At 39.0% G+C, this 21,497-nt stretch overlaps 1 protein-coding gene across 1 annotated transcript in view; it reads right to left on the reverse strand.

The window, feature by feature from the left end:
* Positions 1-21,497, reverse strand: part of fat2 (FAT atypical cadherin 2) — a 138,173-nt gene that overhangs the window by 39,159 nt on the left and 77,517 nt on the right. The window contains 5 exon segments of the mRNA XM_022760174.1: positions 11,044-11,433; positions 15,230-15,463; positions 16,386-16,539; positions 17,697-17,896; positions 20,844-21,240. Coding sequence (XP_022615895.1) covers positions 11,044-11,433; positions 15,230-15,463; positions 16,386-16,539; positions 17,697-17,896; positions 20,844-21,240 — 1,375 coding nt within the window.

Genomic DNA, 21,497 nt, shown 5'->3' on the forward strand with positions numbered 1-21,497 from the left:
ACCTCTGATACAAAACATACAGAGTTCACCGAGCTGCCTGCAGCAGTTTATGAGCAGAAACACAGCGGGATTCATAATACGCATGAGCACGGTCTTGGTTTCGTTCTGTGTGGTTCTACAACCTCTTCACCCTCATCAGATTCACCGGTGGGTTCATCATTACAAATACATGCTGCTTGGCTGAGCACTCGTCAGAGTCACACAACTTTGTTTCAAATTCAAGTGAAGATCCCAAGTTTTTCAGGCTGAACTGTGGGAAGATATGGATCAAATTAAACACCACACAGAATATGGTACAGCTATATAAAACATCCGAGGTTCAACTTCTTCTTTCAGTTTACATTCCCAGAGCTTTCATGACTTTTTAGAGCAAGAAGACGCAGGACTATGTAAGATATTGTAAATAGTAGGTATACAGTAACACTGAGGCTGTAATGCTATTTTTTTCACCAGATAAAAACACACTGGATGGATGAAAAAGGGAAAATAACAAAATTGGGAACTTTGCAATGTTAAATCTGTAGCTACCACCTGTGTGGCAAAGAATTTTAAGTTTGGCCGGTAGGAGGCGCTGAGACTGACATGTTCTGAAATTGTCACCGCTCTGCATCGGCTCAACTTCCATCAGTCTAGGCCGTAGTTTGTGCTCCAGTGTGTAGACATGCTTCAAATTAAGCATGTTAACACGTAATTCGGCATAGTGGCTGCGGATAATGCTTTCACATTTCTTGTTATTTTTCTAATCAAAAGTCCAAAACACAATTTAGCAAGATACAACACAGGGAAAAGTAAAATCCTCACATTTGAGACATTTTGTACCTGATAAATGACTAAAATGATTCATTAACTAATTATTATCAAAACGCCTGATGAATAATTTTCTGCAGATCTGCTAATTAATTGACTAATCCTTTCTCCAGCTCAGCACTGAGCTCAACATGCTGATGAGACAACTAAGGTGTTGGATCAGTGTAAACTGTTCGTGGTGCTGCATGAAAAGTCAAGAGACAGACACAAAGAATGACCGACTGACTCACAAAGGAAACGTCTGTACAGGACGAGATTTTAGCTGAAAGAATCCTGATTCAGATCAGTGAGTCTCACGGCTGCTGCTTTTCAGTTACACATCCGAACTGTCATCATCCCCCCTCTGTGTAAACTACTGTTGCGCTGCTCAGCTTGAATGCCCATCATTTTGGAGTGCAGGATGAATATTACGTAGTGACAGACGTAATACGCTGTTTAAAATGGATGTTCTTATGGTACAAGCAAGCCGCTGTGAATGATAATATCCACCATAACTCAAACACACAGTGTGTGTGTGTGTGTGTGTGTGGCATCACGTGACATATCGCGTGAACTCTCACTTTTGTCAGCTCAGTGAAGCTGTGAGTTTAACCTTTCAGGAACTATAAATCTCTCCACAGCTGGCTGCCGTCTCCATGTGTTATCTGTCATCCACATGTGAAGTCTAATCTCAGTTCATGGCAACGATAAAAGAGGCGTCAGAGCTCTTAAAGGGATATACTGTGTCATGTCCACTTTTTTTGTTTGTTATTGAGTCACTCCTCTCAGTCCAGATGGGCTGAAGTCCTCATTCACCTGACCTGTTGTAAAGCTGCTCAACTTTAACAGAGTCACCTCTTCACCTCCTGCTCTCATCCTCCTCTGGTCATTTCATCAACAACCGTGTTACTGAATATTTGGAGTGTGCGCTTTCTATTATTATAAATAACTTGACTCTGCACCGGAGGAGTGACAAATACATTATTATTAATACTATTATAAAAGAGTGGAAAAGCTACGGAAAGAATGGGTCAATTTGCTGGTTACTAGATCTGGAAAATATTAGTCGAACTAATCGATTAAAAACACTTCAGATTAAATAATTAACTTTGATACTTGATTGATCATTTAATCCAATCTTCAAGCAAAAATGCCGACCCTGAGTTACATCCCCAGGTATTTCATTTATTTTATTACAAATTTTAATTTTAATTTTATGGACCAAACAATTAACGGATAAACTGACTGATTGATCTGTGAAATGTAATTGGCAGATTAATTAATTAGAAATAAAAAAATAAAAAAATGATTATTTTCAGTGCCACTAGTAACATTCTTGTTTTCTTCTTCCAAAATGTAACATATTATTTCAAACCTTTATCTGACTAAAATAAGGTACATGTTTTATTTCAGCTGATTATTGGTGTAGAGGTTCACCTCGCTAAAAGAAACAAATCTGATGACCAAAGGCAGAAAGCTGATAGTAGATTTGTGTAAAGAAAGCTGTCTTCTCTTGAAAAGCTTCTTCTGAGGTGCTTCTTTTTTTAAAGGATAATTCTGGCAATATATATATATATATATTGCCATATATATATTTCATATAGTCAACTAATCCCCTATTGTCTGTGTGTCCAATGCCTGATATACTGTATCTTATTCCTCTGAGCTGTAGAGCTCCATTGTTTCCAAAAATGATTAAAAACACAACAGTGAGGCACACTGCTGCGCTGGGTGACATTTTCTTTCATTATCACGATCACACACTGTAGTTTATTTTGACTCAATACCACATGCACTGATCTGCTGCCCCAAATACTCACTAGAGCATCAAATTAATCCACCACTGAAGTATTCCCAAACAAATCCACTATTTCCTCCTGTTTGAGTAATGTTTGCTGAAACCAGTGAGCAGCTGTTTTTGGAAATGATTGATAGTTTTATAAAATGAAACCATATATTTGTGAATCATTTGTAAAGAGTTACATCAGTAGGAACCAATGGGCTTGGGGCTGAAAGCCACAGACAGAGTAGGAAAGTCAGAAAGTGTTGACGGACTAATGCATTGTTGGTTTTAGTCTTTTTTTGGGATTTGTTGACAATAATAACTGCAGCCTTATCCTTTAAGAAAGAAGAGTAAACAATGGTCATTCATCCTTTGTTGGATTAAAAACATCAAACATATCAGCTGAGAAGAAAACTACATTTATGACAATTTAACAGCAGAATTGCTGCTTCAGTTGTTTTCCCCTCTTCATACAATCTGTCTAACACCTTTCTGTACCCCTCTCAGTCCTCTCGCTCCTCTCTTCTTCCCGTAATAATAAAGCGTGACTCACTGGTAAACTCCAATCTAAATCACATATTGCTCAACTGCCGACAAACCAAATCTAAACATGTAATTTGTGCCGTGGTGAAACTGTCATTGCCAGCTTTTATAGATACGATTGCTTGGAGGCAGGAGGTCGACTAATAACGTTTCAATCTTCAGAGTATTATGCTGAACAAATTCTGAAAAGACTGGATGACTCTGTCAGCGAGCTTACTGTACCACACAAAGCCTGAGTATCCGTCGGCTGCAGCTCGTCGTATCCAGCAGAATGTGTGGATGAAACACCCACAGCCTGTTTTCCTGGGCTGCCAGCCAGTCTCTTGAACCACACTTCATTAAGACAAAACAAAATGGGATCCAACAAAAACAACCATCTACCATTCCCCACAAACTAAACACCTCCAGGTTTCAACAAGTAAATTATTGGCACCACGTACACACAGCACAGATCTGACTTTATTGATTTTTCTGAGATCAAGGAGATTTGCACAGCCAGCCTGAGTCAGAATGATCCAAGCTGCTATTTATTCATTTGTTTATTTTTCTACCTTCTGCTGAGAGACAGCCGAATGAGCTCCAGTTTCTCATATCAATGCTCCGCATCTCATTCATACTCTTCTGTTATTTCTTACTTGGCTACTACATTCAAAATCTTTTTTTTTTTTTTTAGCAGTTCTCCTGCTTATTTCTTACATATTTAGACACCAGCTAATGTTTGAGTGGCTTGATTAAGAGCACACACTTCTAGCAGACAGGATGAATAAACAGTTTCTACATTCACATCACGTTTGAGTCACATCTGACTCATAGTTATGAGACTCTGACCCAGAGTAACATGAATTAAAGGTGTGTATCCGCGACATGTTTAACCCCTAAATCTTAACCCCAACCTTAAGAAGACTGATAAAACGAACATGAATGTATTCTACTAACAAGTACTGTGTGTATCAAAAGCCTGATGTATCTTATTCCTTTGAGCTGTAGAGCTCCACTGTTTCCTAAAATGATTAAAAACACTTCAGTGAGACACACTGCTACATGTTCCTTCATTACCATGAACACACACACTGTGGTTTGATTGTGATCACACACTGATCCGTTGTCCCAAATGCTCACGAGAGAACCATGTGTGGATTAATCCGTCGCTGTAAATAGTCCCCAATCGAATGCGCTACATCCTCCTGTTTGAGGAACATTTGCTAAAAACTATGGTGACCTGCTGTTTTATTATTGAGCCTTTTTCCAAATGTAAAATATATAGAAATCTCAATCTGTATATTTGTGACTAATTTTTAAAGATTATTACAATACACTTTTTAGATCCTGGTCATTTTTAACTATGTATTTTAAAAAGATGAAGAATTTTGGTGATCGGACATCTGGATCTTTAAGTCATCAGAGAAAGACGCAGAGCAAGTGTTAGAGGAAGGAATCCTAACCGGGAGAAGCTGACGGCAATTTTTTTATTTTATTTATCTATTTATTTGTTGATCTATCAAAATTTTGTTGAGCTTTTGTGTTTTATTGGGGTGAGTCTCTCTGGCTGTGTGTGGTCGGCTGGAGAAGGCGGAGGAGGTTGGTAGTCATGTTGTTTCTTTTATTGTCTGCTATATAAAAAAAACAACCTATAAAAACACAGTCAAAGTAAAGATCCATCCAGCTAACCTCAGCTGGGAACCTTGCAAAAATTCAAAATGCCCTCTGACACACATTCCCTCTTTAGCAAAGAGGTGAGACTGTCACTGCACTGATTTCCCATCGACCTTTCCCTCCTTCCAACACTTGCAAGTTCAAAAAGCTCCTTTTGTTCTATAAAGACAAAACTGTGCCCTTTTGTACTATTACTGGGCATAATTTCCGTTTTAACATTTCCCTCCACATTCACACGTGTCACATTGTGAACTGCAGAGACCACCAGAGGCTGGCACTCTTCTTTGTAAGTCGTGATTTTGCAAGTAATTATGCTAATGTGTGAGGTTTACTGTGGCAGTGACTTATAGCTGTTAAACTCCTGCATGTTGTGTCTTCAATATACACGGAAATGTGGTTTGTGTGCTGCAGCTCGTGCTTCCCAAGTTCCTGTCAATAAGGGTTCCTATCTGTGTTTTGTGTTTTGCTCAAAGCAGTCTGAGCTCATTCTGCACAGCGTGAAGCAACTTCTCAGAAAGAAGAAACTGGGAGCAGGTGATTTATCACTGTCAACTTAAATGACTCTCTTTCCCACATCTTATTGTGTACACACACACACACACACACACACACCAAGTGCAAACTTTAGAAACTCAAACTCAAGACTTTTAAATGCTTAAGGTGATTCAAACTGACAACAATTTAAAACTCAAATAACATAAACAACATGAACTTTTCTTGGACTGTAACTGGGCCACAGTACAAACACCACACACACACACACACACACACACACACACACACACACGATACTAATTACCAAGTATTCCCTTGCTCTTCCCTACTCTAAGTCCCCACTTAATTTCTGATTTGATTATTGAAACCAAACACGGACGTGTACAACATGAAGTTGGCAGGTGATGAAATACAACTTGCAGCTCTGTTGGTGCAGAGAGTAACATTTAAGTTTAACCTTGACCATCACGGCTATATGTCCAAGTCCAGCTCCCACCCTAACCTGAACTTAAACCCAGTTCTGAGCTTAAACCTAATTCCTATTCAACGTAAGTTTTTGTTCAACTTCTCCATTATTAGGAGACAGCAGGTGTTTCCTCTTTACATGGGAGTGTGCCTTGTTTACTGAAGTGTATCAGTGTAATGTGTTTGTTTCTTTGTCAGATGATTCTTGTTAGTTATGCCATTTGCTTCTTCTCTCTTAGCTGAAATAATTACAAACATTCATGTAAGACAAGGGGAGATTTATTTATCCAACAGCTCGTCTCTCAGTACCGATCAGGAAACTGCTGCAGTGCAGTTGTTGTAGCTAGATTTTTTAATCCACTGTTTGTTTATCAAGGACAAGGAAACAGCATTAACTACTGCCACATGCCTCAGCATTTGAAACCTGAGCTAGTCCGCAATGCTTCGCCCGTAGATGGGCCTTTAAAATACATGAAACTCAAGAGGAAAAGACGACTGATCCCTCTTTAAAAACTGTTTCAATCTGAGTCTAAAATGGTTCCAGTTAGGATTCAAATTCAAAGATACTGTACAGCAGCTACACGCATGTGCCGTAGCTCCTTAAAAAACAACTATAAATGCAGCTCGACTTTCCAAAAACTTTCATCTGAACACGAATGCACATCACTGTGAATATGACCGATGACAACAAGTCTTACAAGCTAAAATTCACACACAAACATCAAAGTAATGTTTAAACTGATGTACTGATAGTGACAATAATACTGAGAAGTTTTACATTTTCCATGCTGCATGTTCCACTGTTCATCGCTGTGTCTCAGATGTGAGGGGTTGACACCGAACCTTGTGTGGACTGAAACACTTCTCTGTGATTCAAAGACACACTTACAAAGTCATGTTGGTTAAACCTAGTGTCTCAGCACCGACTGCAGTGTGTCAAGTGTTTAGAAAAACACCTTCTGACTGAGGGCCAGTGTCAGATATACCGTATTTTCCGCACTATAGGGCGCACTGGATTATAAGGCGCATTGTCAGTGAATGGTCTATTTTCGAACTTTTTTCATATATAAAGCGCACCGGACTATAAGGCGCATTAAGCGAAACAAAACAGTCAGATAAGTCAGTCAGTCAAACTTTATTAAACACGTTCACAATAACTCTCAACATTGTTCAAATGTTAATGAGCGTATTCACAATAACTCCCAACCTTGTTCAGTTGTAACACGTAAAAAAAAACACAGTCTGTTCTACTGCGTGACTGATAGCCTTGAGTTTGATGTCTGCGTCGTAAGCGTGTCTCTTGACAGGAGCACATGTATTACTCCGCGACGCTCTTAACTACGGTAGCCATAACAACCAGAATTAATCCATATATAAGGCGCTCCGAATTATAAGGTGCACTGTCGTTTTTTGAGAAAATTAAAGGCTTTTAAGTGCGCCTTATAGTGCGGAAAATACGGTACTGTTTACAACTGCACTCTGAACGGCTTCCTTAGAGAGGTTTCCAGATGACGCAGTACATCCATAATTTATTTATATAATATTCAATCATTCTGTGGACATCAAAAAACAAAACTCATAAATTATCAGTAGTGGTCTCAACAAGCCAGTGAGTCATCCTCTTTTCATCATGAGGAGGACGAGGAAAACTAATTAAAAATTAACTTTAACAAAAACAAAGAGAACTTTGTACTACTGTCTGTGTTATAATCAACTTTGTGATGAATCAAATTCCTCTCAGCCTGTGATAATGAGAGAGCAGCAGTGATGCAGATGGGACAGAGTGAGCTCTTCACAAAACACAAACAAGTTTTTAATTTCTGTTCTTATAACCACGCTCCATCATGTGGTTCCTTGATCAGTCTGGTGATTATAAGAGTGACCACAAATTCAACCAGTCTAACAGTATTTTTTTTTTTTTTAGATCTTTTCTGTCAAAGCTTTGCAAGATCTAATTTCTGCAGAATGGCTAAAAATGTCACAGATCATTCATTTCAGTATTAGGAGCCAAGATCAAATAAAATCAAACCTCAACTTCTAAGCAAATAAATAAATTAATCCATGTGGGACTTTTTTCCCCTTTAATTCTCAACCTTTCACCTCAACTGACTCCATCAATTTAAATTTAAACTTCAACATCTGTATCCTGAAGTCTTAAAGTTACCTTTTCATCCAGGTTGTTGGGAGCCATGCGTGGTCTGACAGACAAACATGTCGTGAATTTGGGACAAAAGTCCCTGAATGAGAGTCACCTTTCTTAAAGGGATAGTTGATAGTAGATGCTTTATGCTAACTACCAACTGTTCATGACTAAATGCTCATGATCTAATTGGGTTCACGCTCCAAAATATAACGTATTATCAAAGCCAAAGTCATAAATGTCAGCATATGAATAGTGTAGTCTGCAGTAAACTGCATCATCTCTTTTCAGAAAAGCAGCTGCCATTTCAGTCATTTTGGCTACAGTAATCATATATACTGATTGGTGTATTAATCAAGTCTAGATCCATTTAAGTTGAGAGAAAGTTCTTTAAAGTTTAAACAGGAGAACAACACAACAGTTCTGAGACAGACCACTTCTGGAACTAGTTCACAGCCTTGAATCGATTTCTAGGGCAGTAGTGTGAGCGGGTTATAATGGGATCTGTTCGAGTTTTCATTCCTATCACTGACATTTCTTTGCACAAATGCTGACTTTGCAGGTCAGGCTTTTTGACACTACGCGCGCACGCACACGCACGCGCGCACGCACACGCACACACACACACACACACACACACACACACACACACACACACACACACACACACACAACCGCTGTGAATGTGTGCATGTACTGCACATTGGCAGTGAAATAAATCTGGTTATTTTGGCCGTGATGCTTGTGAAAAAAAAGAAAAGGTTTTCATTCCTGAACGCCTGAGTTAGTTAGTGAGTGAGTGAACAAAGAAGAGAAAGAAAAAATGCAGTGTGTGTAAATTGACCTGGGGATATAGTGATTAGTGGAAGCAGAGAGAGAAAGAAACAAGTGAACAGGAGATGTCCTAGATTGTAAAGGTACTATCCTCTTCCTGTCCTGATTTTCACATTCAAAAGGTATCAGAGGAGTTTCCCAAAACAAATCAAGGAGGTCTCCCTTTAAATAAACCCCCTTAAATCAACACCAAAACTTTAACCCCCTTAACAACAAATTCTGTGATGTCTGCTGTAATTACTATAAGTTTGGGGTTAGTTTCCGAGTGGAGCCAAAACAATTTCACTTCTGATTCTTGTCTCAGTCCAGCACCGACATCAGAACGTTGCCTGAGGTTTTTATCCCTACAGAGACTTCTCAGTCTGGACGTTCATGCAATCAGACACTTTTTCATACCACTTTGTGACTTCTAGTTCAATGTGTCTCATGAATAAAAACAAATCTTCTGCCCAAGCATGTACCAAGAATATCAAGAACCCCGCTATGTGTAATGTATTCCTACAAACGTCTGTGTATTAGTCCAGCTTAGTTTTGCTTTTGCTGCTGGGTTCAGCTGGAGGTTCTGGTCGCCACACCCCGGCTGTTCAAACTTTTAAACCCTCTGCTCTCCCCAAGTAATGAGACCAAATGCAGTGGACAGTGATCAATGAGAGTGGTTCTTCTGACCAGCTGGTCTTTAATGATTTATTGGCAGCAAGCCGTGAGACAGTCCCTCACAGTCCAAAGGGCAGACTGCAGTTCACTCCCAAACTCTGCAAGTTTTAAATCCAGCAGGGGACAGAGCACAAACTTTAGGTCAGATGCTCAATTACTAACTAACTTCAACTTTTAATGAAAATAATCAAACTTTTATTTTCAAAAAACCAAACTACGATATAGAAAAATGAACTCTTTTAAACAGAAAACAGACAGGAACTTCCTCTAATTATCTGTAAAATCTTGAAATTATGTGGTTAATTATATTTATAATTTATAACTGTGCCCACAGCGTTTCACACTGTGGCCTTCATCTGGGAAGTTGCATATTAATATGCAAAAAATATTGCAGTTATTAATTTTAAAGACATTACACAAATTATAGACAGATGATGAGTAGACTGTCAGCCTGTAGCCACCTTGGAGGGAAACTAGATTAAATCATTATTGCTTTTTATTGCCACCAGTTTTAGATCAGTCCAAGTGGATTTACACCACAAGAACTGATGTAAAAATTCTGCTTTATGGCAGAAAACAGGTAGCTGCTTTTCAAGGGCAAAAACAGCTGCAGCTGTGAGGTTCAGCAACAAAAGGTCCTCTACGAATTTTCTTTAAATATGAATTTCTATTTTGAAATCTGTTTTTTATTTTTTTATTTTATAGTTGTTACTGTTACTACACAAACGGAAACTGTATTACTGAAATAGTTCAGTATCTTATTTATTTAAATCACTTCTCTCTTTAGAATGAAATTAGAAGATTGATACCACTTCTGTTTGTGTGTGTTAAGTTTGTCCAGCAGCTGGAGCCATGGGGCGATTAGCTTAGCTTAGCATAAAGACTTAATTTAAAACACATTATATCTAGTTTGTTTGATCAGGAAACAACTGTAGCTATTTGTGATTATAAAGCAAATATTTGCAAATATTTCTTGTCAAACTAAAGTTTATTTATCTGCCCAGCTCTTCTGTGGAGCTTCACCATGATGAAAAGCTGCGGGGAGCCAGTGCACTTGACCACTGGCCAAGAAACACTCATGCCATATTAGAGGTATCATAGTTATACATTTCTGACTTCTAAATAATGTTCACATTAGAATCCAAGATGTAACTCTGCTGAGAAACCTCCAATTTATCCAACGTGGAGTTTAATAATACTTAATAAATACTCAGCCACATTAACATGGACATTCTCGCCATTAAAGTCGGTGTAATTAAACCAAAATTTAACGGATATAGTTTTATATTGTTTTGTATGTTATTACAAGTGTCTGATAATGTGATCGACTGAATGGAATTCACATGGAAGTCTTATCCATCTCTACTATATGAGGTGCATTACAGACATGAGAGTCGGATTAATATTCTCATCCAACTCTTGGAAAGAAGGTAAATATATTCAGTTAAGCTTCCAGTGTTTCTTTCACTGACAGATAGTCAAACTGAGATAAGTAGAGCAGGGGATTATTGACAGATAATGTTAAATTTTAAGAAAGGCAATGGTAAGTCTTATAGCTCCATATGTTTAGGTCCATTTCAACCATGAGCCAAAAACAGAATATTTCACTTATTTCATGTCATGCTTCACCTTGACCAGATGTGCACATCTGTAAACAAAGTGTGAGAAAGATGGGTAAAACTACTCTAACCTGTTTGTGAATCCAGCTGGAACCGCCCGTCCTCATTGCCAGAGATGATGCGATACACGACATGATCCGGCCCTCCACCATCTCTGGTGAGTGCAGAGACACTCAGCACCTCCGACCCAACCGCTAAGGATTCTCGGAGCTGGGCGGTGTACTCCGAGCTCAGGAAGACGGGCTGGTAGTCGTCCAGCGACACCACGTCCACCGTCACAGTGGCGATGGAGTACAGGTGACGGGGCAGGCCGCGATCGGTGGCCTTTACCTTCAGCTCAAAGGTGGGCGGGGTGTCGGGGGTCAGAGGTCGCTCCAGCCGCAGGATCCCCGAAAACTCGTCCAGAGAGAAGTAACCACTATCGCCCGCCAGGAGGGAGTATTTCACCTCAGAGTTTATACCTGGAGAGAACGAATACAAAGAGAAATAACTAATAAATAACAAAATCAAATCTAAAATTACATCAGCAGCAGCAGCGACGACGATTGATTCTGTTTGATTATTCAGTATATTTATTCAAAAAGGACAAACATAACACTTCTAATATGTCATTGTGTTTGGTTTCAGTGTATGAGGTGGATACTGGCACAGACAGACGTGCTGCGGTGTGACACCTGGAGTCTTATCTCTGAGAGGGAAAACAAATCAGCCGAGAAATTGCTACTGTCATCAAAACCAAACCTGGATTTCCACAAGGTGTGTTTATGTTTAAAAGTCAGGACATGATGTCAAAGCACTGGGGAAAGAACCAAAAACAACATACAACTTTCAACACAGCAATCATAAGATCTTGATGCTGAAGAAACTTTCATGTGTTTGCCAAAAACATTGATTAAAAAATACTGGATAGACACTTCAACTGAAATAATCATCAGTATTTGATTTAAGGAAATGTATGCTCTCTTTATTCATGTCCAATAGATAAAACTGTTTATGTCAGACATGAATTTAACAAAACTTGAAGGTATGATCCTGTCTTCTCATCTATGTTGATTTGTATCAAAGAGGCTGCAACGTTCATTATTTCCACAAAACCAAAGTTTTTGGATAGACTGACTGGCACACTCTAAAGTTGGAGTAAAACATGTCATACAGTTCGAAGGTCAACAAAATCAAGGGTTTACTACTTTTGGAGCATAAAAGTGCCCCAAATTCAGTGTCCACTGAATTTGATCATGGTGCTCGATGAAAGGTCAGAGGATCACCAAAACTGAGAGAAGTCGAAAAACTGTGACCATGAATATTCAGAGCAAACTTAATGACAATCTGGTCATTAGATGATTAGATGTCTTGTTCTCGACTCAAGTGTTGCACAGATGGAAAGAGAGACAGATGGAGCCATTAGATAACGACCCTGCAGAAAAGTTCTAACTAACACGACATGAGGCGGGTTAACACAAGACCAATGGTCTTTACTTTGGGAGTGTAGTTTTAAACCTGGAGGCCAGAAAAACACAACTCTTCTATCCCACTTTCCACACTTATTCCTCCAACTTCTTCTTCTTCTCGCACTGTGTGTGTGTATCTCACTCACTGACTTGGGTCACAATGATTGGCTGAGTAGCGTCACGTGACCATTGTTGTAAAGGCTAAAACGCTGCGCCGGTAATTCAAAATGTAATAATCCTCATATAATAATAATTATTTATATATACGTCCGGGTCTGGATAGGACAATGTCTGGGTCTGGATCTGGACCATGGTCCGCCTGTTAGTGACCTCTGGTTTGTAGTGAGTAATGTGCTGTGCAAACTAAACAAAATGTTTTGACCATGAATCAATGATTATTGCCTCAATCATTGCCTTTACTTGATCCCCTGCTAAAAATAGTGTAAACACGCCCCTGCAGCTCACAGGAACATGTAGTCTGTCAGGTTTTGTTCTGTGATTACAAGATAAAACGTTTGGAAACTTCTGTTTTTGGATAATAACACAGACTCATGGGAGTGCCGTGATTAAAGGTCAACATTTTTAACTCAGACAAAGCTTCGACAAACAGGTGGTTTGACAGTGAGAAGCCTTGGGGGGGATGATGGAGTTTTGTACTGAGTTTAACAAACTAATTGGCCTAAAGATGGCGCTACAGTAAAAGGTCAAAACTTCAAATCTTTGATTTTTAGTGCAGCTGTGGTTTAACTTAATGCATCATGTTATTGATGGTTTCTCTCTTTTCTCATGTTTCCTGATGCTCAAGAGGCGAAACGCCAAAAAAGAAATCTAATTGTGAAAAACAATAACTGCTCAGACAAGTTTCACTCTGAATGAACGAGGAAAGAATGATAATGATACAAATCTATCTTATTACATACAGATCTACCAGCAAATTTCTCAGTGTTACATTCATATTTTCAGATTTAAACCATCTGAATCAACAGATTGTTAACCTTTTGCCAAATACGCACTTTGTATATTTTTGTGTCTTCTCTCTTCTTTTTCAACGTGTCAAAATGTTCTTGATAAACTTATTTGGCAAATAAAACATCCAAGAAAAAGAAAAAAAAAAAAAAAGTCATTGTTGTCTGTGGGAAAAGTTGCCGGTGTAGAGAAAGAGGACAAGCTGCTGCACATCTGAAGGAGTGGCTCACCTGTTCTGTCTGCTCATGCTTCCCTACCCAATTGTGTGTGTGTGTGTGTGTGTGTGTGTGTATGAATTTCTACTTGTCTGAATTTGTCTATCTTTATTGTGTAGGTGTGTACCAGTCTTTGTATGGGCAGAATATTTGTATTCGTAGATGTCTTTGTGCATTTTTATTGATCCAGCTAGGTGTGAACTCTGACTATTCAAGTGTGAATACATGTGTTTGTTTGTATAAATTACTTAAAATGAATGTACTGTATGTGTGCGTGTGTGTGCGTGTGTGTGTGTGTGTCTACAACAGCTCTACAACTGGTTTCCAATGAAGAAAGTCTCAGTTTTACTTTACTTTTATTTGACTTAACTATTCCGACACTTAAAAACTAACCAACCATCAAAGGCAACAAATTAATAAAACATTCAAACACTGCAGCGGAAATTTGCACCACACTCTGCCAGCTCACTTCAGTCATGAGAGACTGGTTCAGATTTGTTTCGTATTTGTTCAGTGGTAAAACATGACGTGATTAAAAAGACAGTGAGATCAAATTGTCTAAAAGACTCAAAATGACAAATTTGTAGAAGTGGGGCTACAAAACATGAGGCTTATATAAATCACAGGAAAGAGAAAAACACAAGAAAGAAAAGTCATGAGGGAGTGAGCACAAGATAAATGAACAAGGAAGGAAGAGAGAAACAAACACTGAATCAAAACTGAACAAGGAGTTTTTGTTAGTTTGGTCCATTTATGTGAGAAGAGAATTTAAAGTCTGTGTCTGAACTTGAACAAACTTTATGCAAGTAACAGTGATCCTAAACTGATTTCTTTAATTCAAACTCTTTTCTTGACCTTAATTAATTGCCACATTTCCATGACATTTGTTTTCAAGCCTTCACCTTTCCACCAGAGCAGAGCTTCTTAAACCCTTGACAGAGTTTTTAATCTATTTTGTTTGTGTTTTTATCAGTTTTAATCCCCTTTTCATCATTTCTTTTATCTTACATCACTGGAGTTGGTTTTTCTTTTTTGTCTTTTATAATACGATTTTGAACTTATTTTGCTGCCCTGCTGTAACTTGATTTTGTTTTTAATTTGCTACCCTGTGTGAAGCACAGTTTGAGTTTTGAAAAATGCTTTAAAAATAAAGATAATTACTATTATTATAGTCTATTTGGTTCCATTTGGTTCATTAAACAACTTACACATTATACACACTGTTTCACATACTCACCATGAAAACACAAACCAAAGCACACGCATTCGAACCAACATAAAATATGGACATGCAGAAACATGAAACAAAAAAATACAGCATAATAATAATAATATATATACATATATTATTTATAATAACATAAAACTGAAGCCCTATCTTGATATGTCGACGACCTGACAGGAATGCTGTCCGGGGCATACTGAAGCCCTAAGCCTGAGGCTGCGTGACTTCGCTTGGTATCATGAAGACAAACAAGACAAACACTTTGATTAATCGACCTTACGGTCTTTCCTTTAGTGCCTAATAAGTAGGAGAGACTGTAATAGTCCCAGGGTTAAGAGTTAAAATCCTTGGGCATGCAATAATTACAACACATCAGTGTTAGTAAAACTCAACAGCAGCCTACCAGTGTCTGGGTCTTTGGCGTATATGACAGCGATGGGCGTTCGGATGGTCGTGTTGTCAAACACAGTGACCTCATAGTGGCTGGAGGAGAAACGAGGCGGGTTATCGTTCATGTCCTGGATCATCAGCAGGATGTCTGCCTGACAGGACCGCCCGCCACCGTCCGTCGCCTTCGCCACCAGGTTGTATTCAACCTCCCTCTCACGGTCCAACACAGCCAGAGTGAACAGCTCACCTGGGGAAAGGCGTGAAGAGTATACAAGTACACAAAATATCTTTTACTTACAAGAGAACTGAATATTAATGTACAAAATGTGTCCAAAGAACATTTTCCTTAATTTTTTCAATATTCAACAAGGACGTCACGGATGCTATCATAGCCTGTTAGCTGTGTTGCATCATAGACTTCATGTCATGTAACCTTGCTCTTCCAGAGAACAGCCCCACAACAGATGAATGGTCTGTGAGTCAGAGGTAAATGGGACAGAAGTGTTTCCTGAATAAACTCTGTGGTAACTTACTGTCTTGTTAGCACCTGAGCTAACATGTTTACCATGTTCACAGTTTGCGATCATGTTAGCGGCTAGCTCACCAGTTCACCAAATATTAAATTGTCACTATATTACCAACAATGATGAGTAAACTGCTGTTGTTTAGCATGCTTCCTTGCTGTATATGCACGAATGTCAAAGTAAAGATGAGGCTGTTATAAATTCAGTCTTTAGTTTTACATGTTTCCAATCATTAAGTGTTAGGCTGGTGGCACTGACTGAAAAGTTACTTCAACCTTTGGGATCAAATAATGGTCAAGATATTTGTACCAAAGTGTCGAGCCACTGAATGAGTAACATTACCGTCTCTACAACCTCTCTGTTAGTGTGGCTTAAAACTCTCTGATATCCTCCAGGCAATCAGCTGGCATTGAAGAAATGAGACGAAGATGTTATGACAGAAATAAAGTGTGATGGATGTCAGTGAGGTGCCTCTGAAAACAGGGGAAATAACTAATGACAAAAGAAATGCTTTTGGCTCTTGTCAGCACAGAGCCTCTGTGAGTAGCTGCTGCAGAGCGTCGATGGTATCGCCAACTCAAACACTCAGCGCAGTTCACTTAGAGGGTGTGCTCATGTTTTGACCCCAAACACACACCATCATACCTGTCCTGTGGTTGAGATGGAACTTGTCTGCGTCAGGGCCGTGGAGGGTGTAGGAGATCTGGCCATTAGCTCCCACGTCCGGATCTGAAGCTGAAACCTTCAGCACAAACATGCTGGAGGGCGAGTTTTCCATCACCACCTCTGTGTAGACCAGCTGGAACAGGAGGATAATAACAATAATCAGGCCTCCATTTGCATAGCACTTCTCTAGGTGAAGCTACTGAGTACTGGATAAATAAAGTGATATATAGCTGCGAGCAGTAAACCAGCAACAGGGCTCGGGTTTACAGTAATGAAGGGAGAAAAGGTGATATTAAAACATTTTAGAGGTGGTCAGCATTATTGTTAGAGTTACATCTGAAGTGATTAGTCTTCACATCAAAGGTTATTTTCAAAGAATGATGAATTTAAAATTCAGATGGTTGTTATAGAGCCAACATCAGAAAAACAGTTCCCACAAAGTAGCAGCATTAGGCAGCTGTAGATCAAGAGGTAGAGTAAGACTATTAACTTTAGCTTTAAAGTCATATTGGACAAAGGTGTCCGCCAAAAATCTATGTTTGGAGCAAGAAATGAAAAAAAGACAGAAAAGGTTTTAACATTTATCAAGATATGAATACTCACAGTTATACCAAATTATGTTCAATATTTTTCAGGGTTTTGGCAAAATACAACAATAAAATTTAAAGTTGAACTTCCAAGATTAACCACAGCACATCTACCACAAAGTCTCTGCTGGTCAAATTAATTTCTATTTGATTTCAATGTTTATTTGTATAGGGACAGGTACTGTATAGGGCATAAACCAATACCACATACAACATACAACAGCATTGTCCCTATATAATTTATCAAAGATTAATGTTCCCTAAACTATGAAAGCATGACATGTTTTCAGTCAGTTTTTATGTGTTACAGTATCAGTTTGTTTAAACCAAGTACAGAAATTACTTGATCAATTTTGGTAAAATAGGAACAAACTACAAAAGATTCTAAATTAAAATTATTATTATTTTTTATTTATTTTTTTTTTACTGAAGTCAAAATAATTCAGCTGGACTTACATTTCACATAATACTTACTCTTATAAATGAATAAATTAAGAAAGACACTACCTTTTTTGGCTTACTCCATTAAAAGCAACAGCTCAAGAATTTAATTTCCCTCAAGAGTTGCCGGTGGCCAACAGGACTATTGTACAGAGCTGCTGCCAGACGGGAGTGCGTCTAACAAGCTGTTGTTGGACAGTGATAGTGAACGTAACTGTGATGAGTCTTATCTGTGAATGAAAGGGTGAAATAACCTCCTCACCTGTTCACACAGTGGACTGTTGTCATTGATGTCCAGCACATGGACATCCACAGTGACTGGAGCCTCAAACTTCCCGTCAGTGGCGGTGACTTTGAGTGTGTATCTGTCTTTGGTCTCTCGATCCAGACGTTCCTTCACGATCAATCCCCATTCGCCCTCGTCCTCCTGGATGATGGCAAATTGGCCCAACGGGTCCCCACCTGCAGGAGTAATGAAGAACTAAGAGGTAATCCTGGATTTTCTAGATAATTTGCCAGAAAAAATCATTCTAATTTCCTAAAAATATGCTGGCTTGATACTAATTATATGGGAAATTGAGAGAGTGTTAATTGCTACAGTTATTAAGTACGTACTTGTCATATTTAAGTTTTTAAGAAAAAAAAAAGGAAATCACCCAGTGGGTTAGTGAAAAATAGAATCAATATCCTCGAATCGTTTCCTAGAAAGATGAACAAAAAACAAAAAAGTAAAACTGTAGAGTTCTTATTTGTTGTTTGCTTTGTTGCTTTTGTTATAGTGTCTTTGTAACACTACATTACATTCTGAGTAATATCCATCCATCCATTTTCTACTGCTTATCCTCTAGTAGGGTCGCGGGGGGGCTGGAGCCTATCCCAGCATCCTTTCGGGCGAGAGGCGGGGTACACCCTGGACAGGTCGCCAGTCCATCGCAGGGCACACAGAGACAAACAACCATTCACTCTCACATTCATACCTATGGTCAATTTGGAGTAACCAATTAGCCTAGTCCCCATTTGCATGTCTTTGGACTGTGGGAGGAAGCCGGAGTACCCGGAGAGAACCCACACAAGCACGGGGAGAACATGCAAACTCCACACAGAAAGACCCCGCGTCCGAGCCGGAACTCGAACCCGGAACCTTCTTATTCTGAGTAATATATACAGTATATATATATATATATATGTTTATATATTATATATAATATGTTTTTTTTGAATCCACACTTAGCTTATGTGATACAGAAGAGTCTTTGATATCGAGTACTGAAGCCATGTTGTTCCTGATGAATAATTCAGTAATTTTTCAGCTTTCTGTTGTGGGCGATGTTTTAACATTAGACTGACTCACCCGAGTACTTTCCAATCATTGTTTTCTTTTCCTTTCTCACAAACTTTTATCGTTGAAATGAAAACTTTAACTGTTGACAGCTGACACTGGCTACTGAATATGCCCATCAGTGTGTATGTTACAGAACATTGCATCATAGCCAGTCAGCCACCTTGTTTGACACGTGACGTGTGCAGATGGAGCCACTACATGTCGGTTCTGCTCACTGAATAAATGCTTCAACCTCAAAAAGGAAAGTTGACAGCTGTCAAAAGTTGCCACACAGGTCTGGTGACGGATGTGTTAAACTGTGGTCTGGGTTTTCTTTGGCAGTGACATAACACTTGTTAGGTGCTGCTGTCCATAAACAGCCTGCGGCACTAGAAGGAACAGTAAAGTAAGGAATTAGTACAGGCTACCGCAGTGGATTGGGATGTTAGGCACTAAAGTTTAACTGCTATAGACTCTTGAAGGCTGATTCTGAGTTTCGAACTATAGCTGTACTTGAGTCTATCAAATATCAATTATGTAGGGATTCCCCAAACATTTTACTCTTTGCGTTGTAAAAAAGCCTTTGAAACTTTACTTACACCATCAAAATAAAACTGCCATAAATGGAAGGTTTAAAATCTAAATGGCTATAGTCGATCCAAGGTTTGGTGCAAACACAAACACTTAGCAAAAGGTAAAAGAAATAAGGTAAAAAATTAAGGTTATTTCACTATGGTATCGGTACTGGATAAATAAATAAAAAAATCTAACTTTTCCCTCATACAAAGTTGCACTGATCACTTTATTCACAGTCAGAATAAAATTCAGATTTTGGCCAATATTTTAAGATAAATGGATAAAATTTTCAATAATTTCAAACACATGCTCATTGTAAGTCAGGGTAATGTCGCAATGATGGAAATATTACCATAAATAAAAGGGCAAATGTTTACAGTAGTATTCACAGACATGTTAACGTAGATCAAATCTTGATCAATTTATGATGTGACATGAAAAAACTGGGCAATAACTACCACTAAGGACATCAAGACTTGTAACTGTAACCTGAGGAGGAGTTTATATGGTACAACTTCAAACACATTACCCCCCCATGGTGGTATTTTAAAGCCGACTCTTGTATTACTTTGTGAATTGTGGGGATGTCTTTAAAACAGCACTGAGATCATTGTAAGAAAACTGTGAGAAAAAAATCTGAATATATAACTGAACAATGAAATGGGGTATTTTTGTGCTTAGTCAAAACTTTCTCAGGTGGTTGAGTTGCAAGGGAGAAATTTAGTCCAGACCTCAGTACTTTTAAAACCCTGCCAACGGTCCTGACGAAAAATGACAGCAATGAATTTTGAATTTTGTTGTGTGAGGCAGCCTCATTGTAGACAGACTCCTGAATAAATAAAATCATCACATCAATCATTCTGGTTAAGGGCAACTTTAATGTTTGCTTCTGTTTTTGTTTCTTTTTGACAAGCCAATGTTAGCATCAGACAAACCCTACCATTTATAAATAATTCCAATGCAAATATTCCTCTGTTACTTTCCAAAAACAATGTTGTGACAGCAAACTCCTCTAGAAGGGTATGAGTTTAACTGACTGGAGGAAAATAGAAGTTTTGCATTAATTCAAGGCTTTGTTTTTGTTGTTAGCCGCAGGATATCCAGTTTGTATTCCTGCCTTGTCAGCTTGTCAACCTGTGTTTCTTTGCTATTTATCTGTGACTGAGTAATCTAAAATTATGACTGCACAATTAACAGATATTTCATTTCACCTCATTAATGTCTTGATAAATCCCACAGTGCAGCGAATCTTCAACGGGAAAGTAATTTGGCTGATAAACATAGACACACTCGCTCACTCTCAGATAAGACCATGCAAATATGGTGACGGGTGAGTATACACACACACACACACACACACACACACACACACACACACACACACACACACACACACACACACACACACACACACACCTAGTGACCTGCACAAATGACTAAAAACAACAACATTCACAGTCTCAAATCCAATGACTCGCACATACTCCTAAACACATATTCAGACAAACACACCTGTGATGTAACATGTCACTAGCCGGTTCTCCAGAGACACATCAGCATCTGTGGTCGTCATGGAGATGATGACTTCACCCGGACTGCTGTTCTCCACCACCGAGCCGCGGTACACTTCGTCTGAGAACTTCGGCGGGTTGTCGTTCTCGTCCGTCACCGTCACCTCCACCAGGACGCTGGATGACAGCTTGTTGTCGCCGCCATGATCTGTAGCGACCACACTGAACCTGTAGACTCTGGTTGCCTCGCAGTCCGTCTCCTGTGCAGTTGTGATCCAGCCGCTCTCGCCATCGATGGAAAACACATTGGTGATGTCGGTCGCGGTGCCGTCAGGCAGTGACTCCAAGCTGTAGGTTACAAGACCATTGGTGTCTGTGTCCGGGTCATTGGCGGTGACCTGCGGGTCAATATAAACAACGGTTAGTGGTTGCATTTTGACTTGCAAGCAATGTTTACATTTATGTAGCTGTTTACAAGTGAAAGCAGATAAAAACAGCAAATGGCTCCCTTCTTAATCAACTGAATCAACTAATTAATCAATCAACTGTTAATATTGGATTTTATTTAGATAGAACTCCTCCTCAATGTGTATGAAAAAGACTCTTTTAAAAGCCTTTTGCTTTATAACTCACATGGTTAAACTCCGTCTCTAGC

This window comes from Seriola dumerili, unplaced genomic scaffold, assembly GCF_002260705.1.
Source record: "Seriola dumerili isolate Sdu_G_001 unplaced genomic scaffold, Sdu_1.0 BDQW01000331.1, whole genome shotgun sequence".
NCBI classification, from domain to species: Eukaryota; Metazoa; Chordata; class Actinopteri; order Carangiformes; family Carangidae; genus Seriola; species Seriola dumerili.